Source organism: Microtus pennsylvanicus, chromosome 2 (assembly GCF_037038515.1).
Source record: "Microtus pennsylvanicus isolate mMicPen1 chromosome 2, mMicPen1.hap1, whole genome shotgun sequence".
NCBI classification, from domain to species: domain Eukaryota; kingdom Metazoa; phylum Chordata; class Mammalia; order Rodentia; family Cricetidae; genus Microtus; species Microtus pennsylvanicus.
Window position 1 is genome coordinate 69,195,091 of NC_134580.1, and position 26,562 is coordinate 69,221,652.

The window sequence follows — 26,562 nt, forward strand, 5'->3', positions numbered from 1 at the left end:
GCTCATGGCTTCACTGTCAGCTACTTACCCTGTTTTCAGAGCTTTGGTTTAGAGCTCTAACAAAGGGTTTGTTGTGGTCGTGGAGGCAGGATAACTGGCAATGTCAAAACTGTCACAAGGGCTGTGTCAAAGCAGGCTGCCAGGACTGACAACAGAATGTGAAGCTATTGCTCCATAGCTGGGGATACACTCCCTTAGGGACAGGGACATGCTCTTCCTCTCCTGCCAGGAGGCTTGTGGGAGGGGAGTAACCCTACATCCTAACACAGGCTGGGGAAACATTTTTGATAGACCTGCACAAGAAGCTACTTGCTAGCCATGGGCCTCAGGAAACCCTGAGAGTCAAGTCCCTTGTATTGTCATAGAGGAAGAAGGGGGACAGGAAGGGGCTCAGGGGCTGTGGTGGAGCCAGAAGACCTGAGCTTTAGTGTGCAAATGGCTCTGAAATGGTCTGATCTCTTTGAAGCTTGGCGTTCTCTCTCTGTCTCTGTCTGTCTCTGTCTGTCTGTATCTCTGTCTGTCTCTATCTGTCTCTGTCTCTGTCTCTGTCTCTCTCTTTCTGTGTGTGTGTGTGTGTGAACCAAACTCAGTGCACTCTCTTTACTGTTGAACACCTCTCCAGCCTAGAGTATTAGTTTGCTGTTGCTGCTCTCATCTGTAAAATACCCTTTTTGGCCAAGTACGGTGACACACACTCTAACCTGGCGCTCAGAAGGCAGAGACAGACAACTATTGCTGAGTTTGAGGCCAACCTGGCCTTTGCAGTAAGACTCCATCTCAAAACAACAAACAAACAAAAAACCAAAGGCCTTCTTTCGGGTGTGTAGGTCATTGAGCACTAGTGCAAAGCCCTGGGTTTCATCCCCAGCACTGTAGAGAGGGAGGGATCCTAGAACCCTGTTAGTCCCTGCTGGGATATCACAGCTCTTAGGCTACTGAGGGAATGGGAGAATGAGACACAGGAAGGCTATTGAGGAATGGGGGAGGGGAGAGACTCCTGTTATTCTTCGGACTGTCTGAAACTATCCTTTTGTCTTCATTTCATGCCAATACTCCCTGCTGCCCTGTCCCAAGTCTCATGGTTATTGAGGGTTCTCTCAATTTCCTTCTCCCCTCAGTTCTATAGAACACTTGCTCCATTCTAACTCAGGTCTTCTTGATACAAGTGAAGCCCTCCTCTGACTTCCCTGACTCCCATCTGCCACTGCTGTCATCCCTAGTGGCACCTTCAGTCTTCTTTCTGTGTGTGTCTTCTAGAAAGAATTACAGTCAGTCTCCTTTTGTGTGGAAAAAAGCCTGACCTTGCCTGGGTGGCCCCCTAGGGTTGTGCCTACCACTTCCAACCCACCCATTCTTGCCTCCACCTCACTCCCACCCAAGGGCATTGGGACCTCCTCACTTCTGCTTTCTTACTTCTGTGAGTTGACAATCTAGCCACCCCACCCTGTCTTAAAGTTCTCTCTCTCTCTTTCTTTCTCTCTCTCTCTCTCTCTCTCTCTCTCTCAGTTGTTTTTTTGTTTTTTGTTTTTTTAGGCAGGGTTTCTCTGTGTAGCCCTGTCTATCCTGGAGCTCACTCTGTAGACTACTCTGGCCTTGAGTTTAGTTATCTGCCTGTCTCTGCCTCTGTCTGGGACTGCTTTGCCACTGGTAAAGGTTTCTTCTCTGTTGTTTCTGGACACTCAGTTCCCATCCCCTGCCCCTTTTCCTCATTCTGTCTCAATCTCTTTCTTCACTCTTCCTCCTCCTCACCATGGTCTTCCCTGGTGTTTAGCTCTGCCGTCTTTCCGCTGTCTGTAGATTCAAACCTCACACCTGGATGCCGGGAGCCCTTTCTCTCCAGCCTTAGATTTACAGTTTTACCTCCCTGCTTCCTTCTCCTCTTTTTTTCCTTCTCGTCCTCCTCCTGCTTCCCCTTCTTCTCTTTCTTCTTTTTCTCCTTTTGCTGCGTGTGCTTGTCTGCTTGCACTCATGTTGTACCAGTGGAGGTCACAGGATAACTTTTAGAGTGTTCCTGCCTTCTGACTTTTTCTGTTCTTTTCTTTTAAGACAGTCCCAAACTGGCGGTGGTGGCACACACCTTTAATCCCAGCACTCCCAGGCAGAGACAGGTGGATCTCTATGAGTTCAAGGGCAATCTAGTCTACAGAGAGAGTTCCAGGACGTGCACCAAAAGTACAGAGAAAAACCCTGCCTCAAAAACCAAAAACCAAAGCAAAAGACAAAGTCTCACTATGTAGCCTTGAGCCTTGAACTCACTGCAGACCAGGCTGGCCTTGAACTCAGAGGCCCACTGGCCTCTGCCTCCACAGTGCTGGCATTAAAAGCCCACACCACCATGCTCTTTGCCTTCTGTATTTTGAGGTAGGATCTCTCTTTTTCTGTTGACCTGTGAGCTGAGTTTCCAAGCGGTTCTCCTGTCTGTTGAGATTACAGGTGTACAACACTACATCGATTTTTTTTTCTTTTTTGACAGGATTTCTCTGTGCAACAACAGTTCTGGCTGTCTTGGAACTGGATTTGTAGACGAGGTTGCTTCTACTTCCCAAGTGCTGAGATTAAAGGCCTGAGCCACCACTGCTTGGCTTTTTTTTTTTTAAATGTAGTTTTTGGTATTGGATTTGAGTTATCCAGTCCAAATTCAGTGACTGGCTGGACAAAAGTCTCCAGATAAGACAGGTCTTTCCTCAGGCACCCTTCCCCCCACCGCACAGAAATAGAAATAAACTCCTTCTTCTCACTCCTGGACCCTCACAAAGAGTGCACGAAGTCGGGATTGATGCTGAATCTTTTTTTTTTTTTAATTTTGCTTTCTTAAAGCATGTGCTGAGCTGGAGGAGGGAGCAGTTTGGCAATTCAAAAGGCCCAGCAACTTGGGCAGCGGCATGGGAAAACCGGGAGAGGGTGGGGTGTCCCTCTGTCCCAGGCCAAGGGGTAGCAAAGCCCGCGCTAACTTCATAAAATACAAAATAAGGGAGAGGTGACAGGAGGGAGATTTGTAAAATACAATATCTTAGGGGGTTGGCAATAATAAAAAATAAGGTTCATTATTTACAAACAATTTCTGTTCTTGGTCTCTGTACAGTAGGAGGTGGGGGTGTGATTGTGTGTGCATGTGTTTGTGTGTGTGTATTGTGTGTGTGTGTGTGTGTGTATGAGGGGCCAGAAACAGTGGTCGTGTTGGTCACTATGGGAAAGGAAGCAGAAGTGGCCCAGTGAGTGGTTTTTTGGCAGAGAACGGATGGGAAGAAGAGGGAAGAGAGTGGCCAGGGGAGCTGTCCAAATGTCCGGGACATAGAGGAATCCCAGCCGCAACAGGGACAGGATGGCTGGGGAGAAGAAAGACCCTCTCTCCTAGGGCAGAGGGCCCCAGGGTAAGGGTGGGAGCTGGATCTGGGTCAATGAGCAAGAGAACGCCTCTTCTGGGTGCCAGTGTGTCCGTCCTGTGTCCTGGGTCTTGGAGAGGCCTAGGAGAGTTTGATGGTGGTGTTGGGGCCCAGATCCCTGAGGAGAGAAGAGATCCATGTATGAATCTACTCTGCGATGTCCATCACCCAGATCTGAACCCGGTCTAGACCAGGGAACCCTCCCCCGAGAGGACGACCCGCCCCTGTTCTGGGAAGATGAGTCTCAGGGTGGTGCAGCCTGGGACCCTGTCCCTCTGCTCACCTGTCATGGAACCACTCCTTGGGGTGGGAGAAGTTGGGGCTGGTGCCATTGCCATTAGCATCCTCTGGCCAGGTCTTGCTCAAATACTTGGTGGTCTCATGGGTGCTGTCCACATAGTCATGCCGGAGGTGGTCCTGGGGCCTCGGTTCTACTGGCCCCCCAGGTTTGAGCTCCCAGCCTTCTGGGGGCTCCACAGGCAGTAGGGCACCTCGGCCATCTTCCCATGAACCTGTCCCATCATCGTAGAACAATAGGCTTCGAGAGGGCACTGGGGAAAAGGAACAAGGTGAGTCCCGGGTGCTCCTCAGGCATGAAGAGCGCAGGCTCTGAATCTTACAGGCTAACTCTGAATTCTGGTCCTAAGGATCCCTGGCTGAATGAGCTCGGGCTAGTCACACACACTCCCCTCTGAGCTTACTGAGCATCAGTTTGTTGATCTGTAAAATGGGGATAGTGGAATCAGCCTCATGGAGATTCAAGGATTCAATGAACAATACAGAGTAAGGGACTGAAACTGTGCTTAGTAAAATCACGAGCTCAAAAAAAGCTGCACTCTGGGGCTGGAGAAATGGCTCAGTGGTTAAGAGATTGCCTGCTCTTCCAAAGGTCCTGAGTTCAATTCCTGGCAACCACATGGTGGCTCACAACCATCTGTAATGAGGTCTGGTGCCCTCTTCTGACCTTCAGACATACACACAGACAGAATATTGTATACATAATAAAAAAAAAGTCACACTCTGAGAAAGAGAGTGCTGATTGGCTTACTGAAAACGGGGATATTTGTTCCCCCTCTTGTGGTACTAAGGATCAAACCCAGAGCTTCATGCATGCTAGGGCCATGGATACTCTGCCTCCAGGATACAGAGCCGGCTTGCTCATCCTCCCACCCTGGCCTCCCTTTCTCTCTTTTATATTGGGACAGGGTCTCACTGAGTTGCTCAGCCTGGCCATTAATTTATTTTGTAGCCTGAGTAATCCTTAAGCTTGCGCTATTCCTGCCTTGACTTGAGAAACTGAGATCAAAGGCCTATAACTTGAGGATCTTCTGAGAACTGGGTTCTAATTCTACCACGCCACTTACTTCTTGGGAGATTCAGAGAAAACTTTTCTTTTTAGTTCTAGGCAAGTTCACTCTTCGGAGAAGTCAGGGGGAGGAAAATGGCTGTTTGTTGGACACCTGTGCCAGGCATTATACAGCTCACAGCAAATGAAGTCTTATACAAATCTTAAAAATGAGGTGTTTTAAGGCCGTTCATCCCAGAGCTCACCATTAAGGGCCCCTGGAAGTCTGCTTTCTGGCTCCGGGGTCTGCTGGCTGCCTCACAGCTTCCCTTGAAGGGTCTAATCTGTGGGAATCTGTGGAAAAGGCGGCCCCTGGCATTGTATGAAGCTGTAGTCCGGAAACCAGTCTGCTCAAAGAGCCACCTCCTTCCTCAGGCGTGCCCTCTGCCCTGCCCTGCGCGGCACTCCTTCAGAGGCTCATCCGTGCCCTGCCTTCCCCTCCCTGGTTATATCCTTCAGCCCTGCTCCTGTTCCCTTCTCTACTGAGACATCTACAGCCTAGGGACCCTCACCCCCAGTCACAGCCCTCCCAGAGTGGATTCCAGTCCCTCTTCCACATAGTCCTCCTCCCGGCTCCCTCCCTCCTTCCAGGCCCTCAGCGTTTTGCTCTCCCCTCTCTCTGACCTCTTATCTGCTTCCTCTTTCTCCTCTGTTGGTCAGATTCCTGCCCTATGGGCCTGCCTGAAGTGGCCTCTGCCTCTGAAAGCCAGGCTGTTCTTTGTCTGTACTGACTGTCTTTTCTGGCCTTTCAGGGCCTTGCTTTTCTGGCCCTGTCTTTCCCCATTTCAGGAGCTTGTCCAGAAGGCATGGTGCATGCTCACCTAGTATACATGTGCATGTAAGGAGAGCAGCTTCTGGGTTCCAGAACCACCGTCTAGAGAGCCTAAAACACACACCCTGGGTCACACAACTAGCAAACAGCAGTGCCCGCTGTGCCGGGCCACACACTACCCCACTGGGGTGGCACAGCTGCCGCTCTCACACAGTAGGCACTCTGCGGAGTCCCAACACCTCGCTGTGGGTTCTGTGTGCCTCAGAATCTTTCTTTTTTGTCTTTTGTTTTTTAGAGACAGGGTTTCTCTGTGTAACAGTCCTGGAACTCTGTAGACCAGGCTGGCCTTGAATTCACTGAGATCCACCTGTCTCTGCCTCGCAAGTGCTGGGATCAGAATCTTTCTTAATTCTGTTTGTCTGGCAGTTTCTATCACATTAGAAATGACTGAAGATGGACACTTATTTGCTGTCCCAGTGCTAAAATACAAACAGTGCTTAGCCAATTCGTCATAACCACTGCCACCCTCATACACAGAGGTTAGACCTATAACACTCCACTGTCCTTGAAGGCTGTATCCTCCAAGTCACACCAAAGGATCTCAGAGAGGCAGACTTAGAGTCTAGTCCCAAATGTACCACTGATATTAAACACGCCACAGACCCTCGCTGTGGCTCCGTATTCTGTCTGCAAAAATTAAAGTGTGGAGTGAGGCCGGGCAATGGTGGCGCACGCCTTTAATCCCAGCACTTGGGAGGCAGAGACAGGCGGATCTTCTGTGAGTCCGAGGCCAGCCTGGTCTACAAGAGCTAGTTCCAGGACAGGCTCCAAAGCCACAGAGAAACCCTGTCCCGAAAAAAACCAAAAAAAAAAAAGTGTGGAGTGAGATAATGCCAACCCCAATCTTTATTTATCTGTTTGTTTGTTTGGAGACAGGATTTCTCTGTGTAGCCTTGGCTGACCTAGAACTCAATCTGTTGACTAGGCTGGTCTTGAACTCAGAGATCCACCTACCTCTGCCTCCCAAGTGCTAGGATTAAAGGTGTGCACCACTACTGCCTGGCTTCCAACCTCAATCTTTGAAAAATATTTATTCTTAATTTTTTAAAATGTATATGGGTATCTTGCCTGCTTGTGTATCTGTGCATCGTGTGTGTGCTTGGTGCCTTCAAAGGCCAGAAGAGGTTACTGGGCTCCCTGGAACTGGAGTTACACACAGCCATGGGCCCCCATGTGGGTTAGGAATCAAACCACTGAGCCATCTCTCCAGTCTCCGAACTTTTTTAAGACAGGGTTTCACTATGTAGCCCTGGAATACCTGGAACTCCCCGTGTAGACCAGGCTGGCCTTGAACTCATGCAGATCCTCCTGCCTCTGCCTCCTGACTGCTAGGATTAAAGTGTACCTGGCATGACTTTTCTCTTGTATCTGACTCCATCCAGAAATTGAGAGGTACTCACTCTGACTGACTGTGTAGACGCTGTCAGCTGCAATGGGGTCTTCCTTCACAGTCTTGGGGATGGAAGAAAATGCAGGAAGGCAGGGCCCAAGGGAGCCCAGCACCAGAACGAAGCACAAGGCTGCCACCTAGTAGTAGACAGAGCAGCCGTCAGATCTGGGGCAGGGCGGGCCTGCAAGACTACCCCCCACCAACCACTGGCTGCAAAAGGCTCAGCGCTCTCCCAAGAAAGCTCTCCACAGCCTGCTGCTTCCTCCAAGTGGAGTCTCTTGCCCACATTACCCTAGACCGAACCCAGGGAACATGAAAGGCAGTGCCAGAGAGAGGAGGGAGGGTTCTATGTTTCTCACCCACAGGGAGAGAAGTCAGGAAAGGAAGAACCGGGAAGGGAAAGGGTGGGTTGCAGATGTGACTAGGGTGGGGGACATACCCTCTCAACACACTCTCAGCCTGAGCCCCAGGAAGTTGAAAAGAAGGAGCTAAGGGTCCCTGGGGAGCTCCAATCCCTTGGGATTTCAGAGGCAACATGTGATGTGTTCATCGGGAGGAGACAGACTGATGGAAGAGGGCCAAACAGAGGCTGGACCTGTCCTAGGTGTCCTTTGGGGGCTCTCAGACTCCCTGTCACCACACTCCCTGAGGCTGTGGAAGCCACTTTCCCAAGGACCTGCCCTCCACCAGATTCAGAAACATCAATCACAAATCTGTTAGAACTGGCCTGGTCAGGCCACTGACCCCTTGCGACTCTCCTAGAGAGCAGGCCTCCAGAGGAGCTACCCACTGTGACCTGGTGCTAGGGAGTAGTACCTACCATGAGGCAGGTGCCCGTCTGGGTGGCTGCCATCTTACAAGGTCTGGAGATCTTGCTGGTGACCAGAGTCTGGAGTTTCTGCAGCTGCTGGAGCAGGGTCCTGAGGAAGGCACGGTAGTCATCAGGGGAGATCAGGCACAGAGCCGTGTCTAACATCCTAAGGGAGCCCGTCCTGCTCCTGACTGGGCCTCCATGCTTAGGTGACCACCTCCTGCTTGGCTCCTCTGCAGGTACCAGGGACCTGCTCCATGGTGGAAAGCTGGGTAGGGGCCCTGAACTGTTCCTGACTCTTCTCAAGAAAGGCTCTATTTCTTTTCCCACTCAGCACCAGTCACAGACACATCAGCTTTCCTCCTCTGCAGCCTACAGCACCCTGCTTCGACAAGACAGATGCTTGGCACAGTGTGTAGTGTGATCAGTAAACGACAGGCATTGTTTATATGAGTTTTGTTGCTGGTTTTACTGCTATCACAACACCTGGAACACTTTGGTTTTATTTGTGGACTTCCATGTAAATCTCCGATGCTAAGTGAGGGCAAGAACTGTGTACTACCCGGCACGGAATCCTTTGTTAAAGAGTTAATATTGCACTTTTCCACTCTGCCCGGTTCATGCAGTTCCTGAGGTGAACAGCAGGTGGCAAAATAGCCCTAAAGCTCTTCGATATTTAGGGGCAGAGGTAGCTAGATGAAGTTTGAAGGCTCCGCCCCCATCGTGATTGGGTGTGAGGGTGGAGTCGCGAATTCTTTAAGCCAATCAGGGCAGTGGTTGGGTTTCTCCTGAGAAGCTGGAAGGAGAAAAAGTAGCAAGGGTTTTCCCCGAGGTGGGAACAGGAGGGTGGCTCTTCCTAGGTACATAGGACGTTCAGGGTTGAGCTACAACACAGAAAGACTCTGTAGGTTGTCCTCTAACCTGCACAGGTGCCCACACACAGACACACACACACAGACACACACACAGATATACACAGACACACACACAGAGACACACACACACACTAAATAAATGTAACTTAAAACTTTAAAAAAATGTAAACAGAAACAAAACAAGGGAGCTTAGCACAGTGGTAAAGCAGGCTAGTGCACACAAACAAGATCCTGGGTTCAAGGCAGTGCATGTGTAGCTCAGGGCACTATCTAGAATTCAGAAAAGTATTCTTTCTTCTAGGCAGGGTTCCTCTGTGTAACCTTAGATGACCTAGAACTTGCTGTGTAGACCCAAGTTGGCCCTGATCTCAGAGAGATTCATCTGTCTCTGCTTTCCGAGTCCTGGGATTAAAGGCTTGCACCGCTGTTGTCTGGCCGGGTGAGCATTCTTTAATGCCACATGCCTTGTTGGTTTTAGTGATAGCGTCTTACAGAACCTTCGCACAGTCCCGCCAGTCAGGGCTGCTGTCATATCCGTGGTGCCAAGAACACAGAGACCCAGAGAGGTCCACAAGACACAGCAGAGTGGAGAGGAGCCCAGAGCCCAGGACTGTGATTTCCTGCTACGTTCCAGGTGTCACGTGGGTTCCCTGGCACAAATGTTCCTCAGATAAGTGCAAGGGAGTCAGCCAGGGTGCTTGTTAAAGTGCGGTTGCGGTGCTGGAGAAAGAGCTTAGTAAAGTGCTCACCCAAACATGAGGATCTGAATCTGGATCCTCAGCACCCACGTGAAAAGACCAGACATGACCCAGGCATGTTGGTGCGCACCTTTAGTCCCAGTACTTAAGAGGCAGAGGCAGGAGGATCTCTGTGAGTCAAGGCCAGCCTGGTCTACAGAGTGAGTTCCAGGACAGCCAGAGCTTTATGATAGAGATCCTGTCAAAAAAAAGAAAAAAGAAAAAAAAGCTAGGCACGGAAGCCGGGTATGTTTGCTATAGTGCTGGTGTGTCAGGGAAGGGGACGGTGACACAGGACAAAACCAGCCAGTTCAGCCAATCAGTGAGTGTCAGGCTCAGTGAAAGACCCTGCTGCAAATGATAAGGTGAAAAACAGCCAAGGAAGACACCAGATGTTGACTTCTGGACAGCACACACACACATACACACAAAGGTAACACACAAATACACACACACAAAGATGACACACGAATACACACAGAGAGATAACATACAAAGATAACACACGTTCACAGAGATAACAAACACACAGATTACACAGAAATAACTTACATACACAGATAATACACACATAGTAACACACAGATAGCACACTCACACACAAAGATAACACACATACGGAGATAACATCCACACACAGAGATAACACAAACACATTCTTGAGAGCACACACATACACGCACACACGTGCGCACGTAAGTTATGTAGATTCTGACCCAGCAATCTTAGAAAAGTCCTGAAATTTCTGAGCTCTTACAAGCTCTCAGGCCATAATGGGGAACTGGCTTTAAGTAGAAGGGTCTAGGCCAGCACACTAAACAGCCATGGGGACTACTTGCAGGTACACTAAACACTGCAGGAGAGAGAGGCTCCATAGTGGAGCCATGGGCTGCTTTCCCAAGGGACCTGGGCTCAGTTCCCGCATCAACATGGCAGCTCATAACCATCTGGAACTCTAGTTCTAGGAGATCCAATACCCTTTTCTGGCCGCCATGGGCACTTGCACGCATGTGCTGCTCAGACATCGCAAAACACTCATCACATGAAACAAACAACAGTAGTGCAGATTGCAGTCAGGCACAGTGACACACTTGGTACCTAGTACTTAGCAGGTAGAGGCAGAGGAATCAGGAGTTCAAGGTTGTCCTCAGCTGCTTAGCAAATCTGAAGCCAGTCTACACTATATGAGACTTGGTCTCAAAACAAGATAAGATCTACACAGATTGCTGGTCTCTCCTGCTGCAGTGAGTGATTCAGCAAACATAACTTTGTGCCTGAGAATAAGCATTTCTTTGTTTTTGTTTGTTTCTTTGAGACAGGGTCTCTCTATGTAACCCTGGCTGTCCAGGAGCTCCCTGTATAGATCAGGCTGGCCTTGAACTCACAGAGATCTTCCTGCCTCTGCCTCTCAAGTATAGGGATTAAAGGCCTGCACCACCATGCCCTGAAAGAGAAAATAAGCATTTCGGTTTTTTTTTAAATTAAAAAAAAATTCTTTTGTTTTTTTAGAGACAGAGTTTCTCAGTAGCTATGAAGCCAGTCCCGGAACTTTCTCTGTAGATTTTGAACTCACAGAGATCCACCTGCCTCTGCCTCCTGAGTGCTGGGATTAAAGGTGTGTGCCACCACCACCTGGTGAGAATAAGAATTTCTAACAAGTTGAGGGACAGTGCTGACCCTGACACTGCAGGGGTGGGGAGGTGCTCACCTGGAGAGCTTCTGTCATTGATGGGCATCTTACCAGCCCGTCAAGGTCTAGTGTCACGTGCAGTCAAGGACAGCTGGGAAACAGGGACTGACAAGATGACAGAGCTCCCAGTTGCTGGGGTACATTTTGGGGTACCATCCTGACCTAGTTATTTCAGAGCCAGCCACCACCTTTAGTGAGGTAGGTGGGACACAGGGGTACCACTCACCTGTTGGCATTCTCCAGGGTTTCCACCTTCTTCCACAGCTCATTGTTCTCTGATGTGTATGTCTCCACCCTGGAAGGGTCAAGCAGGCACGGGCTGGAAGCACTCCCACAGGCTCACCTGCCCCACAGCCCCTGCCCCCCACCATCCCACTGCCTGCAGCTGGGCTCTGGCTGAGGCTGGCGCACCCAGCGGGCTGATGTCCCGGCCCACAGAAGACTTACTTCTTTTTTTTTTTTTTTTTTTTGGTTTTTCGAGACAGGGTTTCTCTGTGGTTTTGGAGACTGTCCTGGAACTAGCTCTTGTAGACCAGGCTGGTCTCGAACTCACAGAGATCCACATGCCTCTTCCTCCCGAGTGCTGGGATTAAAGGCGACTTACTTCTTTTCTAGACATTCCACGTACTCCTTCTTCTTGCGGCGGCTCTCCTGGGCAGAGATCTAAAGGAGGAAGTCCCAAAGCAAGGGTTACCATAGCCCTGTGTTCACTTCCTAGGTGGTCCCCAATTTCAGAACTGACATCACCAAGGGACAGAGCCCTCTTCAGTGGAAAGTTCCCCATAGTCTTAGGGTAGGGATGGTTCCAGTCTTACTTTGTTCTTAATTTTCCTGCGTACCCTCTTCAAGGCCTTCTCCTCAGTCTTGGTGAGGGGGAGTTTGGTGGGGATGGGGTAACCCTCGGCGATCAAGGTCCGCTTCTCCTCTTCTGTCAAGAGCAGTGGCCCTGATGTCCCCTGTAGTTTCTGAAGAAAACAGATAATCTCAGGTTCAAATTTTTGTACACAGCACTCTGAACCTCAGTTTTCTGAGGGGAAGCATCTGAGTTAAGTCCAGTAACATGCATCGAATGTCAGATGGCTTTGGGGGGGCTCCTTCACCTGTCCTACCCAAGAATCCACAGTCCCAAAGCTCATTATCCAAGGGACCCCTATACAGCACCTCCCTCAGGTCACTCCCTCCCTAGTTCATGTTGCCCCCAAACACTGCTCCTTGGAGATAGCCTGGGTGACTGCCAGGCTCATAAATGTGAGGTTCTCAGCTCCATCACAGCGAGGCTTCTAGGCCTCCCTGGACATGGTCTCACTGCCTCTAATTTCCATGCATTTTGAGGCAGAACTGAGAAATCCCCCCTCTTCCTTGCCAGATGGGCACTTCCCTGAAACTGATGGGAGAGGTACCAGATGTGGGGTGTCCAGACCCCTCATTGATTAGGCACCGGGTAAACTTACCCATTGCCTAGCCTCCAGGACCAGCCCATCCCTAGTTGCTTACGTGAGGGGCAGTGAGGAGCGGAGAAGTGGAAATGGCTGTGGAGGAGCGGGCCATGGGCCGGACAGGGCTGGAAGGGGGCAGAGAGCGGGGACTCTGGGAGCCGTCACTGTCACTGCCGTGGCTGCTTGGGGGTGTTGGAGGCATCTGCACGAGGTCCTCTGCAAAAAGTAAAGGGCTAGGTTAGTATGGCTGCACCCCATGTCTTCTCTGACATCATAAGTTCAGCTGAACATGTGCCATGCCAGCCCTGTCCCTGAAGAAAATGTGCCTGCCAATAGGTCCTTCACCTCCGCTGGAACATCAGAAGCCCCTTGACAGTCCCAAGAAGACATCTGGCATCCCAAAAGATGACTGCTGAGTACTGCCTATCTTTGACAGTGCAGTGGAAGCCCCCTGTAACTTTGATGAGGAGCCCCTGGGCTATATGCTCCCCTACCTGTGGCTTTTGCAGGATTTGGGTTCTTTAGAGCCCCAGCTCTATAGTTCAGAGGGGACTAGGCTCTCCAACCATATCCAGGGTGGTGCAGGCTGACCAGTGTCCTCCCATTTTCTTTTTCCAACTCTAAAATGCTGATCCAATTTCAAGGACAGGGATTACAGCCAAGGGTGAGGAGTGAGTTTCTCCTCCACACTGTCCCCTTCCTGGGCAGAGCAGCAGGAAGGCCAACAGTCAGCAGGTGTCAGAAAGAGATGTCTCAGAGGCTCAGCAGCTAGCAGAGATGCCGGGAAAGCTCTGCGATGGCAAAGAACCCCGGGAAGCTCTAGGAGTGGAAACCTGGGCTGTGTGACCATGCATGCAGGGTCTGGCATTGGTTGGCCCTACAGCAGGCCTCCCTCTTTCCTTTGACACATACTTGTCTCTTACAGATCACATTCCCAAAAGAATGATGGGCTTGGAACCCACAGACCTGAGATCAAGTCCTGACTGTGCGTCTCCAATCATGTGATCTTAGTGAGATTCCTCCTCTATTGAATAAGATTGAAATGACTCTGCTCCAAGTCACAAGGATGCAGTGAGCTTGTAAGTGAGGGGACTGCTTTAGGAACTCAAAGTGAGAGGTGTTTTAGCCCAAACCTCCGCACCTTGTCAGGCTTCCCTTCAACACCTGTGGTACCTTATTCACATTTCCAGCTCAGGGCTCGACATACGTACAGTAGATGTTGACTCAACGTTGACAAATTGATAAAGTGGGGTTGTAACAGTTGTGCTACCCTTTCTCATTCCAGTAACTCTCAGAAGCTGACTGTGCCCCCTTGACCTAGTGTACAGGCTCCCTGTGGATTTGCTATCTGCATGCCCATATTGCGACGTTAGGGTACAGAATTGTCTTCTTGTTTTACTTTGGCAATTAAGATGGTACCTAGTAAACCTTGGTTGGATGTATGGATAGATGGATGGTGTTTGGGTAGATGGTTAGATGGTTAAATGGATAAATTGATGGATGTTTGGTGGATGTGTTGATGGATAGATGGGCATATGGATGGGTTGTTAGTTGGATGGATGGACGAGTGTGGAGATGGATGAATGAATGGATGGGTGGGTGGTAGAGTGATAGATGGATTCACAGATGAATGAATAGACAGATGTGTGGATGGATGGACAGATGTTTGGGTGGATGGGTGGATGGATGGATGGATGGATGGATGGGTGATGGGTAGATGGATGAATGGATGGATGGGTGGATGGATGGATGATGGAGGAAGGTCATTGGTTAATTAAAAAAGAAACTGCTTGGCCCTGATGGGTTACAACATAGGTGGGTAGAGTAAACAGAACAGAATGCTGGGAGGAAGAGGAAGTGAGCTCAGATGCCAGGCCGCTGCTCTCTGAGGCAGAGGCGATGAAGCTCTGACCCAGGATGGATGTAGGCTAGAATTTTTCTGGTAAGCGCACCTTGAGGTGCTACATACATTATTAGAAATGGGCTAGTCCAGGTGCAAGAGTTAGCCGAGAAGAGGCTAGATATAATGGGCCAAGCAGTGTTTAAATGAATACAGTTTGTGTGTTGTTATTTCAGGGCATAAGCTAGCCAGGCGATCAGGAGCTGGGGTGGCAGGAACACAGCCCGCAGCTCCTACAACGGATGGATGGATGGATGGATGGATGGATGGATGGATGGATGGATGAATAGATGGGTGGATGGACAGATGGATGGATGGATGAATGGGTGGGTTGATGGGTAGATGGATGGGTGGATTGATGAATGGGTGGGTGGTTGAGTGGATGGATGAATGGGTGGGTGGATGGGTGGATGGATGGATGAATAGATGGGTGGATGGACAGATGGATGGATGGATGAATGGGTGGGTTGATGGGTAGATGGATGGGTGGATGGATGAATGGGTGGGTTGATGGGTAGATGGAAGGGTGGATGGATGAATGGGTGGGTGGTTGAGTGGATGGATGAATGGGTGGGTTGATGGGTAGATGGATGGGTGGATGGATGAATGGGTGGATTGATGGGTAGATGGATGGGTGGATGGATGAATGGGTGGGTGGTTGAGTGGATGGATGAATGGGTGGGTTGATGGGTAGATGGATGGGTGGATGGATGAATGGGTGGGTGGTTGAGTGGATGGATGAATGGGTGGGTGGTTGAGTGGATGGATGAATGGGTGGGTGGATGGGTGGACGGATGGACGAATGGGTGGAAGAAGACTGATGACTAGAAGGTGGCCTTTAGTTAGTGAACGGATGGAAGGAGGATCAGCAAATGAAGTAATGTTGGTGGAATTGTGACAGTTGAAGATTGGGTAAAGAAGGAATGGAAAAAATAAGGGAGCAAGACAGATAAAGAGCAAGAGGTTGGAAAGGTGAGAACATTTGGGGGAGAAGAGGGAGCTTTGAGGGAGATTGGAAAGGTGAGAACATTTGGGGGGAGAAGAGGGAGCTTTGAGGGAGATTGGAAAGGTGAGAACATTTGGGGGAGAAGAGGGAGCTTTGAGGGAGATTGGAAAGGTGAGAACATTTGGGGAGAAGAGGGAGCTTTGAGGGAGATTGGAAGGTGAGAACATTTGGGGAGAAGAGGGAGTTTTGAGGGAGATTGGGAGGGTAAGAACTTTTGGGGAGAAGTGGGAGTTTTGAGGGGCAGGGGTACTCTAGATGCTGTCTGTCTGTAAGCAGAAAGAGTCTTTCTTGTGCATGCTTACCTGGCATCACCTTGAGAAACTGGCTCACTTCTGGGGCTTCTGCTTTGACTACTGGCAGCTGAGTCATTTCTCCTGGGGCCTGAGAAAGAGACAGGTTCAGTTCTATCACCTGCCCCTGGGACAATCCTCACTATGCTATTCACCTCCCTCAGGCTGAAGATCTACCCTGCATAGTTGGAAGAATGGCTGGCCTCAAGAGTCCTAGGCTCAGCCCGGAGAGAACAGAGAGGCAGGTTCTCATGTTTGGAAAAGCCTCACTACACCTATGAGAGAGAGTGGTGGTTACATAGTGAAGGTCAGAACGGAATCTCAGGAAGCAGGGTTCCTGTGGCCTGGGGCTATGCCACCTTCTGGGTAGATACTGACCAACCCTTCATCAACTATGAAAGCCATGTAGGTCTTGGTATGTGGTTGCCATGAGGACGAGAGGTCATGTTAGTTTCACGGTAGCCATTCAGGAGGGATTACTTGGTCAAGGCTCAGAGAAAGCCGAAACGTGCCATGGATCCTGGGATAGAAATGAGCGTCTGGTCCATACACAGATGCTCGCAGCAGTGAGAGCCCTTGAGGGGCTTCACATATGGCACGATGAAACCAGATGAACATTCTTAACGAGTATGCATTCCTATTTGTTTACATCCCAAAGGACTGTGTAGTTTTATACGTGTGAACTTCACCAACATGTACGGAAGTGGTGATCTCGGTGAGGAGGGTGTGACTCTTGGGATTGGCTCTCCTCACTGAGTCTGCTGGCAGCAGAGATCACAACACTGCATAGGGACAGAGTGCTGAACACAGGACAATGAGGAGGAATCAGGGAGAGTGCAGGGTATCGAGGAGCCTGGACATTCCCTGGTCTACACCCAGCTCAATGTCAGTGCCACAGAGAGGGGACATGAGGGGACCATGTAGAGTGGCGGAGGCACTTTTGTGGTTCAGATGGTTCTTTACAGACCGGCTCTGTGCCCTGCACCGCTTACAGAGGGAACCTAACAGGAAAAGAAGCTTTAATATTTCTGACTTGGTGATTTGGGGCTGAACTCCTGGGAACTTCTGTTTCCTTCTCTGCTGCGGTCCCTTCCTCCTTCTGATTTTGGCTGACCAGTTCTGGTCACTAAGGATCTAGCTGGCTGTCAATAAGTACCCCCCTTTCAGATGTCCTTGACTGGTGCCCTGAAAGCTTTCTCTGCTTGTGCTCCCTGGAGGATGGTGAAGGGGTGGTCAGTGTGGGAGGCAGAGAACCCTCAGCCCCCAAGGTTCCCAGTTCATGGAGCCCTGCTGGGGGTAGTCCAAGACATCGGGTGTCACTCCCCTCTGTCTCCCTCCCTCGGCCCCTGTCAATAGTGTTTAGGCTCACCTGGTGAGGGATGGGCAGTCTGGAGATGGGATTGAGGCCCAGCAGTGGTGGGGTGGCCATGGCAGCAGCAGCCATGGCGGAGGAGGCAGCCAGAGGGTCAACGGGTAGCTCCGGGCTCTGCTCCTGCTTCACCATAATGGAGCACAGTTTGTGTCCCAGTGCCCACGCTCCACACTCTACATCTGCAGGGGAAGGTGAGGTGGGAAGGGACTCAGCTTCAGGGGCTCCCAGAGCAGAGAGCGCTGACGGACTTCCGGACTTCTGCCTACTGCTGAGTGCCCTGGACTGAGGGTGATATTAGAGTGCCCGTCAGGGTACACTGATATCACTGGGCAGGAAAGCTGGCACACTCTGCTGAAGCTGATGTGTGGGAACATCTTGCATCTGCACACTCACAGAACGGGCTTGACCACAGCGCCCAGACCTCCCTTGACCTGCTGTGCGACCTTAGGCAAGCTGCTTATCCTCTCTGAGTCTGTTTTCTCATCTTTAAAATGAGGAAAGTGGCTGGAGAGATGGCTCAGAGGTGAAGAGCATTGCCTGCTCTTCCAAAGGTCCTGAGTTCAATTCCCAGCAACCACATGGTGGCTCACAACCATCTGTAATGAGGTCTGGTGCCCTCTTCTGGCCAGTAGTCATACACACAGACAGAATATTGTATACTAAATAAATAAATAAATAAATAAACAAACAAACAAACAAGCCGGGTGGTGGTGGCGCATGCCTTTAATCCCAGCACTCGGGAGGCAGAGGCAGGCGGATCTCTGTGAGTTCGAGGCCAGCCTGGTCTACAAGAGCTAGTTCCAGGACAAGCACCAAAAACTACAGAGAAATCCTGTCTCGAAAATCCAAAAAAAACAAAATAAGTAAATAAAATGAGGAAAGTGGGCCGAGGAGATGGCTTGGTCTGGAAGGGGATTGCTGTGCAAGAATGAAGACCTTAGTTCAGGTCCCCAGCACCAGATAGAAAGCTGGGCACAGCGGGCTGGAGCAGTGTCTCAGAGGGTAAGAACACTGCCTGCCCTTCCAGAGGTCCTGAGTTCAATTCTCAGTAAGCACATGGTGGCTCACAGCCATCTGTAATGACATCTGGTGCCCTCTTCTGGTGTGCAGGCATTTTAAAAAATCTATTATGTACACAGTATTCTCGGTATTCTGTCTGCATATACACCTGCACACCAGAAGAGGGCACCAGATCTCATCATGGTGGTTGTGAGCCACACCATGTGGTTTCTGGGAATCAAACTCAGAACCTCTCTGGGAGAGCAGTCAGTGCTCTTTTTGTTGTTGTTGTTGTTTTGAGATAGGGTTTTCTGGCTGTCCTGGAACTCTCTTTGTAGACCAAGCTGGCTTCAAACTCACAGAGATCCACCTGCCTCTGCCTCCTGAGTCCTAGGATTAAAGGTGTGCGCCACCACCACACCCAGTGCAGCCAGTGCTCTTAACCACTGACCCATCTTTCCAGCTCAATCCTCGGATTATTTTTTTTTCTTTTTTTCTTTTTTGTATTGATAAAAGGATAAAGAAAAGAAAAAAAAAACAAATTTCCACCTCCTCCCACCAGCCTCCCATTTCCCTCCCCCTCCTCCCACTCTTCTCCCCCTCCTCCCATCCCTCTCCCCTTCCCCCCACTCCTCTCCCCCTCCCTTTCCAGTCCAAAGAGCTGTCAGGGTTCCCTGCCCTGTGGTAAGTCCTAGGTCCTCCCATCGGATTATTAATTTAAAAGGAATAACACTGGCTCTTTTGACTGCTTCCCAGCCACCATGATGTGAACCACTCCCTCCCACCTTCCCTGCCAAGATTGAAGGTTGATTAAGAGGAGCTCCTGTTCTGATGAATAAGACCCAGAGATTTCTATAAAGGCGATAACATCCATGTGCACTCTCAGATGATCTGTTTCAAACATTGTGGCCTCCTTAAAAGATGCTCAGCTGCTTGTCACTTTTAGATTTAGATGTGAAAGGAGAACAAACAGACTGACTGTACTTCTGGGTGCAGGGGGATGACAGGGTAGGGAGCTATATGGGGGTGACAGGATGGGGCAGGGAGATATATGGGGGGACAAGATGGGGCAGGGAGATATATGGGGGGACAAGATGGGGCAGGGAGGTATATAGGGGTGACAGGATGGGGCAGGGAGATATATGGGGGTGACAGGATGGGGCAGGGAGATATATGGGGGGACAAGATGAGGCAGGGAGGTATATAGGGGTGACAGGGCAGGGAGATATATGGGGGTGACAGGGTAGGGAGGTATATGGGGGGACAGGATGGGGCAGGGAGGTATATGGGGGGACAGGATGGGGCAGGGAGGTATATGGGGGGACAGGATGGGGCAGGGAGGTATATGGGGGGACAGGATGGGGCAGGGAGGTGGACATGGAGGTGATAAGATGGGGTAGGGAGGTAGACATGGGGCTGCTGTTGAACTAAATGGTCCAGGAGAGAGAAGATGAAACCTGGACAAAGGCAGGCAGCATAAACAGAGAGGAAAGACTTGGAAGGAAGAGTTGCCTTTTGCTTGTCTTTTTATGTTTTATTTTACATACATTGGTGTTTTCCCTGCCTGTATGTATGTCTGTATGAGGGTGTCTGATCCCTGGAACTAGAGTTACAGACAGTTGTGATCCGTCATGACCTGTCATGTGGGTACTGGGAATTGAATCTGGGTCTTCTGGAAGAGTAGCCAGTGCTCTTAACCAATAAGCCATCTTTGCAGCCCCTTTTGTTTTGTTTGTTTGTGACAAGGTCTCAAGTAGTCCAGGCTGGCTCTGAACTTGCTATGTAGCGGAGGATGACTTTCATGACCTTGGTCCTCCTGCCTCCACCTCCCAAGCAGGTGTGTGCCGCTGTGCCCAGTTTAAGCTGGTGCTGGAGGTGGAACCCAAGGCTTTCTCCATAAGGGGCCACACACGTGACGTTAGAAACCAAGTTCGAAGGGTGAGTCCACAGGACTCAGCGATGAGGACTGGTGGAGGCAAGAGAATGCTTAGCCTTTCCCAGGGTAGAGTTCGTCTCCTAACACGCAGTCACAGAGGGGGTCTTTGCAGAACTGGCAGACCTCCACTTTCTCCTGGTGGGCAGTGGGTGTCTCCCACTCCCAGGGAATACTGCAGCAGAGGCAGCAGCAATGCAGGACCAGGTCAGCTTGCACAGGGTGGGATGGAGGGGACTCTGAGGCACACTGTGGGTGTGGAGAGGTCAGAGACTGCCCGGCACCACCTCAGACGGCAGGTTCCTCCCTGCTGGGAGCCTGAGAACCCAACCCTGGGCCACAGGCAGCCATAGAGTCCAGAACACCAACAGCCTTTCCAAATTACAGGGGCAAGCTGTGAGCATCCGGGAAGCTGTCCCCACAAAGGGCCACAGGCAAATTGCTTTAAAAATAGACCTGGGTGGCTGAGGAGGTGCTGAGCCAGCCGGCAGGGTGGATGGAGACACTGTCATGGGATGAGAGAGGTTCGCAGCATATCCTGGCTCTGCCCAGGCTGGAGTCTGAGACCTCACAGAGATCCAGGAACTTGGCAGCTGCTGAGGTGTGGTGAAAAACTGGGAGCTCAGCAGTCACAAGCCAGGGGACCTCTTGAAACTCCAGAAGGTGTCCCTGCCTTCTTGGCAGGAAGGACAAAGACCTGTGGCTCTTGGAGAGACTCTGCAGCACAATACAGACTAAGACCCCAACGCTCATGAGCATTTAATAGCTGGGACAATTAAGAACTCACACCCAAGGCCATTGTCCTCTGGAAGGGAAGATGAAAAAATTCCATTCATTGTTCTAGATGCTTGTAGAATTAATAGGACTTTAATGTGCCCCAAAACCGAGGTGTCTAGTTGGTATATATCCTAAGCTGGGCCTGGAGCTGGGAACTTTATGAATATATTTCTTTTTAATTCCTGTCCAGAATTCTCAGGTATATGTTATTTTCATCTTTATAAAAAGACTTTCACTGCGCTGGAAAGATGGCTCAGCGGTTAAGAAGACAGGTTGTTATCCCCAGAGGTCCTGAGTTCAATTCCCAGCAACCACATGGTGGCTTACAACCATCTGTAATGAGATCTGGTGTCCCCTTCTGCAGACAGAACACTGTATAACATAATAAATAAAAAAAAATCTTAGAAAAAAGACTTTCAGGGCTGGAGAGATGGCTCAGGGGTTAAAAGCACTGGCTGCTCTTCCAGAGGTCCTGAGTTCGATCCCCAGCAACTGGTTACATGGTGGCTCACAGCCATCTATAGTGGAATCTGATGTGGGATTCCTCTCTGTAGACTGCGAATATGTTTTATTGCCATTGGTTAATGAAGAAGCTGTTTTCGGCCAATGGCTTAACAGAGTAAAGCTAGGTGGAAAATCCAAACAGAAATGTAGAGAGAAAGAAGGCAGAGTCAGAGAGATGCTATGTAGCTTCGGAAGGAGACAGATGCCTGGAAACCTTACCGGTAAACCACGAGCCTCGAGGTAAAATATAAAATAATGGAAATGGGTTGATCTAGTTAGTAATACGCTTAAGTGATTGGCCAAGCAGTGTTGTGATTAGTTTGTGTGTGATTATTTCATGTCTGGGTGGCCGGGAACGGGTGGCCTCCACCTACGCTCTTCTGACATAAAGGCGTACATGCAGATAGAACACTCATACACATAAAATAAAAAAACCTTTAAAAACAACGAAAAAATAAAAAAAAGATTTTCCTCCTAGATTTAAAAATACTTTATAAATTATGTCTATGTGCATATCTGTGTGTGAGTGAGTACTGGTGTCCTCAAGGTCGGAGTACCGGAGTTACAGGCAGTTGTGTGTGGCTCAGCCAGGTGCTGGAACTGAACTCAGGTCCTCTGCAGGAGCAGGATGTGCTCTTGACTGGATCCATCTACCTAGCCCCTTTTCCATCTTATAATCGAGGAAACAGAAGTCCAGAAAGGTCAAAGACTTTAATCAAGATCGCATATAAGCTAACGAAGATACCAGGACACAATGGAATCCTATTAAGTTCTCGACCCCGCAGCCTTTGCTGCCCCCAAGGCTGGAAGACAGAGTAGAAGCAGGGCACTGGCTCTGGCACACTCTGCGGTTCCTATCTGCTAGTGTGAACTAGACAGTTCTGCTGCCATGTGTGGTACAAATGAAACAGGGGACCCGCAGGCACCGTGGAGACACTGAGATACTGAGGCTTTTAGAGGTCAAGAAACAGATCTGGGGGCTGGAGAGATGACTCAGTGGTTAAGAGCACTGGCTGCTCTTTCAGAGAACACGGGTTCAATTTCCAGCACCCACATGGCAGCTCACAACTGTCTGTAACTCTAGTTTTAGGGAATTTATTATCCTGTTTTGCATGTATGTGATTGACATACATACATGTAAACAAAACAACCATGGATAGAAAATAAAAATAAATTAATTTTAAAACAGACAGGTTTATGATCACTCAGCCAAAAATGATGGGGCCAGGACTACCTGTCTTCGAGGAAATGACGAAACAGGCAGTGTTTTGAGGTGGGGCATTTGTGAGCAGCAATTCGGAGGCAGAAGGTTGTTTGCTCTGAAGATAGGAGTTGGAAGAGTGGGTTTCTACACTGAGCCCCATGTTGGGAGCAAACATCAGAACAGGCTCCTCGGTGGTGTTTTGAGGATGTCAGTATAAAGAGATGGGAGGCTCCAGACTCTCTGTAATCTGTCCATATTTAGGATGATGACTTTTGCAGTTATGGTTGTTATTTTGAGGTAATATGTTGTAATCCAAGGCTAATCTGAAACGTGCTAGGTCCTGGCCTCAGACTCACGGTTCTCCTTGCCTCGGCTTCTCAAGTGCTGGGATCATAGGTATGAGCCATCAGGCCCAGCTTCATCTATTACTTAACTACCCCTGCTTTTTGCCTGAATTAGTGGTTCTCAGCATCCCTTGGTATGCTGGGTCCTATCTACGGGGTTTCAGACTCAGCGGGGCTGAGTGGATGTAGAATTTTCTTCGTTTAGAACAGAGCCTAGTGTGGTCTACAGTGTGGGAAGTCATAGACCATGGCTGCTCTGAACTCCAGCCTTTTTCCTTTAGTAAATTTTTGAGATAGGATCTACTAAGTTAGGCAGATAGACTTTGAACTTTCTATCCTCCTGTTTCAGTCTCCTGTGTAACTGAATTTCATTTAAAAATATTTATTTCTGCTTGAGTGCTCTGCCTGCATGTTTGTTTGACAGAGGTGGCATTGGATCTGATGACATGGTGAACCACCATGTAGGTGTTGGGAATTGAACTCAGGACCTCTGGAAAAGCAGCCAGTGCTCTTAACCAGGAGGAGTGGCTTAAACAGCTCTTGTTTGTTGTTTGTAGTTTGTGTGTCTGGAGACAAGGCCTCACCATGTAGCCTAGACTGGCCTCAGACTTCCCTGAGTGCTGGGTTACCAACACACACACTATGCTGGGCTGGCTTCAGTTCAGATTATTATTATTACTATTACTATTATTATGGCTTATTTATTTATTTTTTAAAGTCAGGGTCTCTCTATGTAGCTCTAGCTTCCTAGAATTCACTATGTAGCCCAGGTTGGCCTCGAATTCACAGAGATCTGACACATGAATGTCAAGCAAATGGGAGGACATGCAAGTACATGTTCATGTGTGTGAATGTGAATGAGAGGGCATGCAGGTGCGTGTTCATGTGTGTGGATGTGAATGGGAGGGACGCAGGTGTGTATTCATATGTGCGTGTTCATGTGTGTGTGTTTATGTGTATGGTTGCGAATGGGAGGGCATGCAGGTGCGTGCTCATGTGTGCGTGTTCACGTGTGCGTGTTCACGTGTGTGTGTTTATTTGTCTGGATGTGAATGGGAGGGCACGCAGGTGTGTATTCATATGTGCGTGTTCATGTGTGTGTGTTTATGTGTATGGTTGCGAATGGGAGGGCACGCAGGTGCGTGCTCATGTGTGCGTGTTCACGTGTGCATGTTCACGTGTGCGTGTTCACGTGTGTGTGTTTATGTGTATGGACGTGAATGGGAGGGCATTCAGGTGTGTGTTCATATGTGTGTGTTCATATGTGTGTGTTCATGTGTGTGGATGTGAATGGGAAGGCATGCAGGTGCGTGTTCATGTGTGCGTGTTTATGTGTATGGACATGAATGGGAGGGCACGCAGGTGCTTGTTCATGTTTGTGTGTGCCCGTGAAAGGCAGAGGTAGGTGGATGTTAGATGTCCTCCTCTATTGCTCTCCGAATTCTTGTTTGAGACAAAGTCTCTCACTGAGCCTGAAGCTCTGTTTCACCTGTCTCCTAGTCTATTCTCCTCCGTGCACGTGCCTGTGGTTACAGGACCTGCCACCACCTGGTTTTTATGGGTTCTCTTGCCCATGTGACAGGCACCTCCAGCAGCCCCCAGGCTCTGCATTTGTGAGAAGCTGTCAGGACACTGCTGCCTAAGGACCACTCTGTGTGAACTGCTTGTTGACTGCAATCAGGGTGAGCCAAAAGGCCAGGAGCTGCACCCTGCTGAGGGTTTTGTGGGCAGATGCCCTGGGAGTCTCAGGCTGCAGATGACTCTGCCTGTCCCCTCAGAAGCTTCCTCCCTCCTGGGCCCTGGCACATCTTACCTTGGGTGGTGTCCTCCATCTTGATGGGCACAAGGGGACTCTGGGGTGCGGAATCCCCACTCAGGGAGTAGCTGTGCTCAGCCTGGATGCCTGGAGCAGGGGAGTCCAGTTCCATGTCCAGCAGAGGGCTCTTCTCGTCCAGCACAGGGTCATCAAAGAAGCTGCTGAACAGGTCATTGGAGAAGTCCTCCATGTTCTCCACAAAGTGGTCCAGGTGCTCTGGAAAGTGCTGGGGAGGAAGGAGGAACCTCAGTTTGGCTCATAGAGGGAGTGCAGGTACTTGTGTGAAGTCGCGTCTTCCCTCCCGACCATCATGTCACCACCACCCACACTATGACCAACTTCACCAACTCCAACTCTCATGATGATACACCCTTTCATCCCAGCACTCAGGAGGCAGAGGCAGGTACATCTCTGTGAGTTTGAGGCCAGCCTGGTCACATAGCAAGTTCCAGAACATGAGAGAGAGAACCTGTCAAAAATATTGTTTTGTTATCATCATTATAGTGTGTGTGGATGTGTACAGGCATGCCACAGCACATGTGTGGATGTCACAGGATAACTTTGTGGGGTTGTTTCTGTCCTCCCATCTTTATGTGGGATTGGATTGGAGAAGTCAGTTCCGGCAGGGGAGACAAGTGTGTCTTCACTCACTGAACAATCTCACCAACTCCCTCACTTTTAAAACTTGGGCTCATTTATTTAAAAAATTAGGGTCTGGAGAGATGGTTGGTTGAGCAATTAAAAGCACTGGCTGCTCTTGCAGAGGACCCAGGATCAGTTCCCAGCCACACATTTATACAGGCCCTTGATCCCGCCAGCTGTTTACTCGATCTGTGTAAGCTGCAAGTACCGACTCACTAATGGGTTATGAAATTAATTTAGTGGCTCATGACCAAAATTTAAAAAATATACTTGGAAAATTTTTCCTTGACACACCATAATTGTACATATCTAAGAGGCAGACTTTGACATTCATCACGTGTGCCAGTGGTTGGGTTCATGGGGCATATCCATCACCTGAAACATGTAACCTTTTGTGTGGAGCACTGGAAATGCTGTCTGCTAGCTATTTTATGTATATAATTAATCGTTGTCAACCACAGTACCCCACCGTGCCACAAAACATTAGCTCCCACTGCTTTGTCACTGCCTTCCTGTCCCCATGGCCCACTGTCCCCAGCCCCTGTTTTCCCTGCCAGTCCCAGCCCCTGGCAAGCACTATTCTACTTTCTGCCTCCGCCAATCAACTCCTTAAGCTTCGACATAGAAATGAAAGCATGACTTTTATTTTCATCTGGGGTGTTGTGTATGCTAAGCAAGGGCTTTATGACATCCAAATTATATAAACTGGCCCCTGTCCATGTGGGCATTTATGAGCAGAATTTAAGTAAAATAGAATAGAATAAAATACAAAATAAGTAGAAAATATCAGAATGCATCACACATACTGAAGTAAAAAACCTGGTGAAATATTAATCTCAGATATGTTTATACTTGATAAAGATGCCAAGTCCCTTTCTCAGAAATAAAAGGACAAAAACTCCGATAGTGACGGCGGGAAAGTCAATTAAGCCGTGTTTTAGCCTCCTCTGTGTAAAGGCTGATGATACTTTCCATTTGCTATGCTTACTGTGGGGTTAAGCCACATATGAGTAAAGGTTGATAGCGGCTCCTTAAACTGCCACAAAGTCAACAAACGTCATATTATTAATAGACACTCCAGGGCCAACACACAATAGGTGCTCCCCCCTCCCCCAGGAGCCGTGGAGGCGCACATAGGGTGACTATTGTTCATGAGTGCTGTTGCTGGTCGCTGAATGAGATTGAGTGGGGTTGCTTCAGGCTCTGTATCGTAGCCTGGTCAAAGGGCTGGCACTGTGGAACTAGCTCCATGTCCTGTGTCCTGAACTGCTAGGAT

The 26,562-nt window shown here is 49.5% G+C and overlaps 1 protein-coding gene across 1 annotated transcript in view; it reads right to left on the minus strand.

The window, feature by feature from the left end:
• Positions 1-2,773: 2,773 nt before the first annotated feature.
• Creb3l1 (cAMP responsive element binding protein 3 like 1) overlaps positions 2,774-26,562 on the minus strand; it is a 42,926-nt gene continuing 19,137 nt past the window's right edge. The window contains exons 2-12 of the mRNA XM_075961413.1: positions 24,642-24,870; positions 17,065-17,246; positions 15,708-15,786; positions 12,558-12,715; positions 11,879-12,028; positions 11,668-11,726; positions 11,290-11,358; positions 7,771-7,870; positions 6,961-7,087; positions 3,667-3,934; positions 2,774-3,501 (exon numbers count right to left, since the gene is read on the minus strand). Of these exons, the coding sequence (XP_075817528.1) occupies positions 3,465-3,501; positions 3,667-3,934; positions 6,961-7,087; positions 7,771-7,870; positions 11,290-11,358; positions 11,668-11,726; positions 11,879-12,028; positions 12,558-12,715; positions 15,708-15,786; positions 17,065-17,246; positions 24,642-24,870 (1,458 nt within the window). The 3' untranslated portion in view covers positions 2,774-3,464. The remainder of the gene's footprint in view (positions 3,502-3,666; positions 3,935-6,960; positions 7,088-7,770; positions 7,871-11,289; positions 11,359-11,667; positions 11,727-11,878; positions 12,029-12,557; positions 12,716-15,707; positions 15,787-17,064; positions 17,247-24,641; positions 24,871-26,562) is intronic.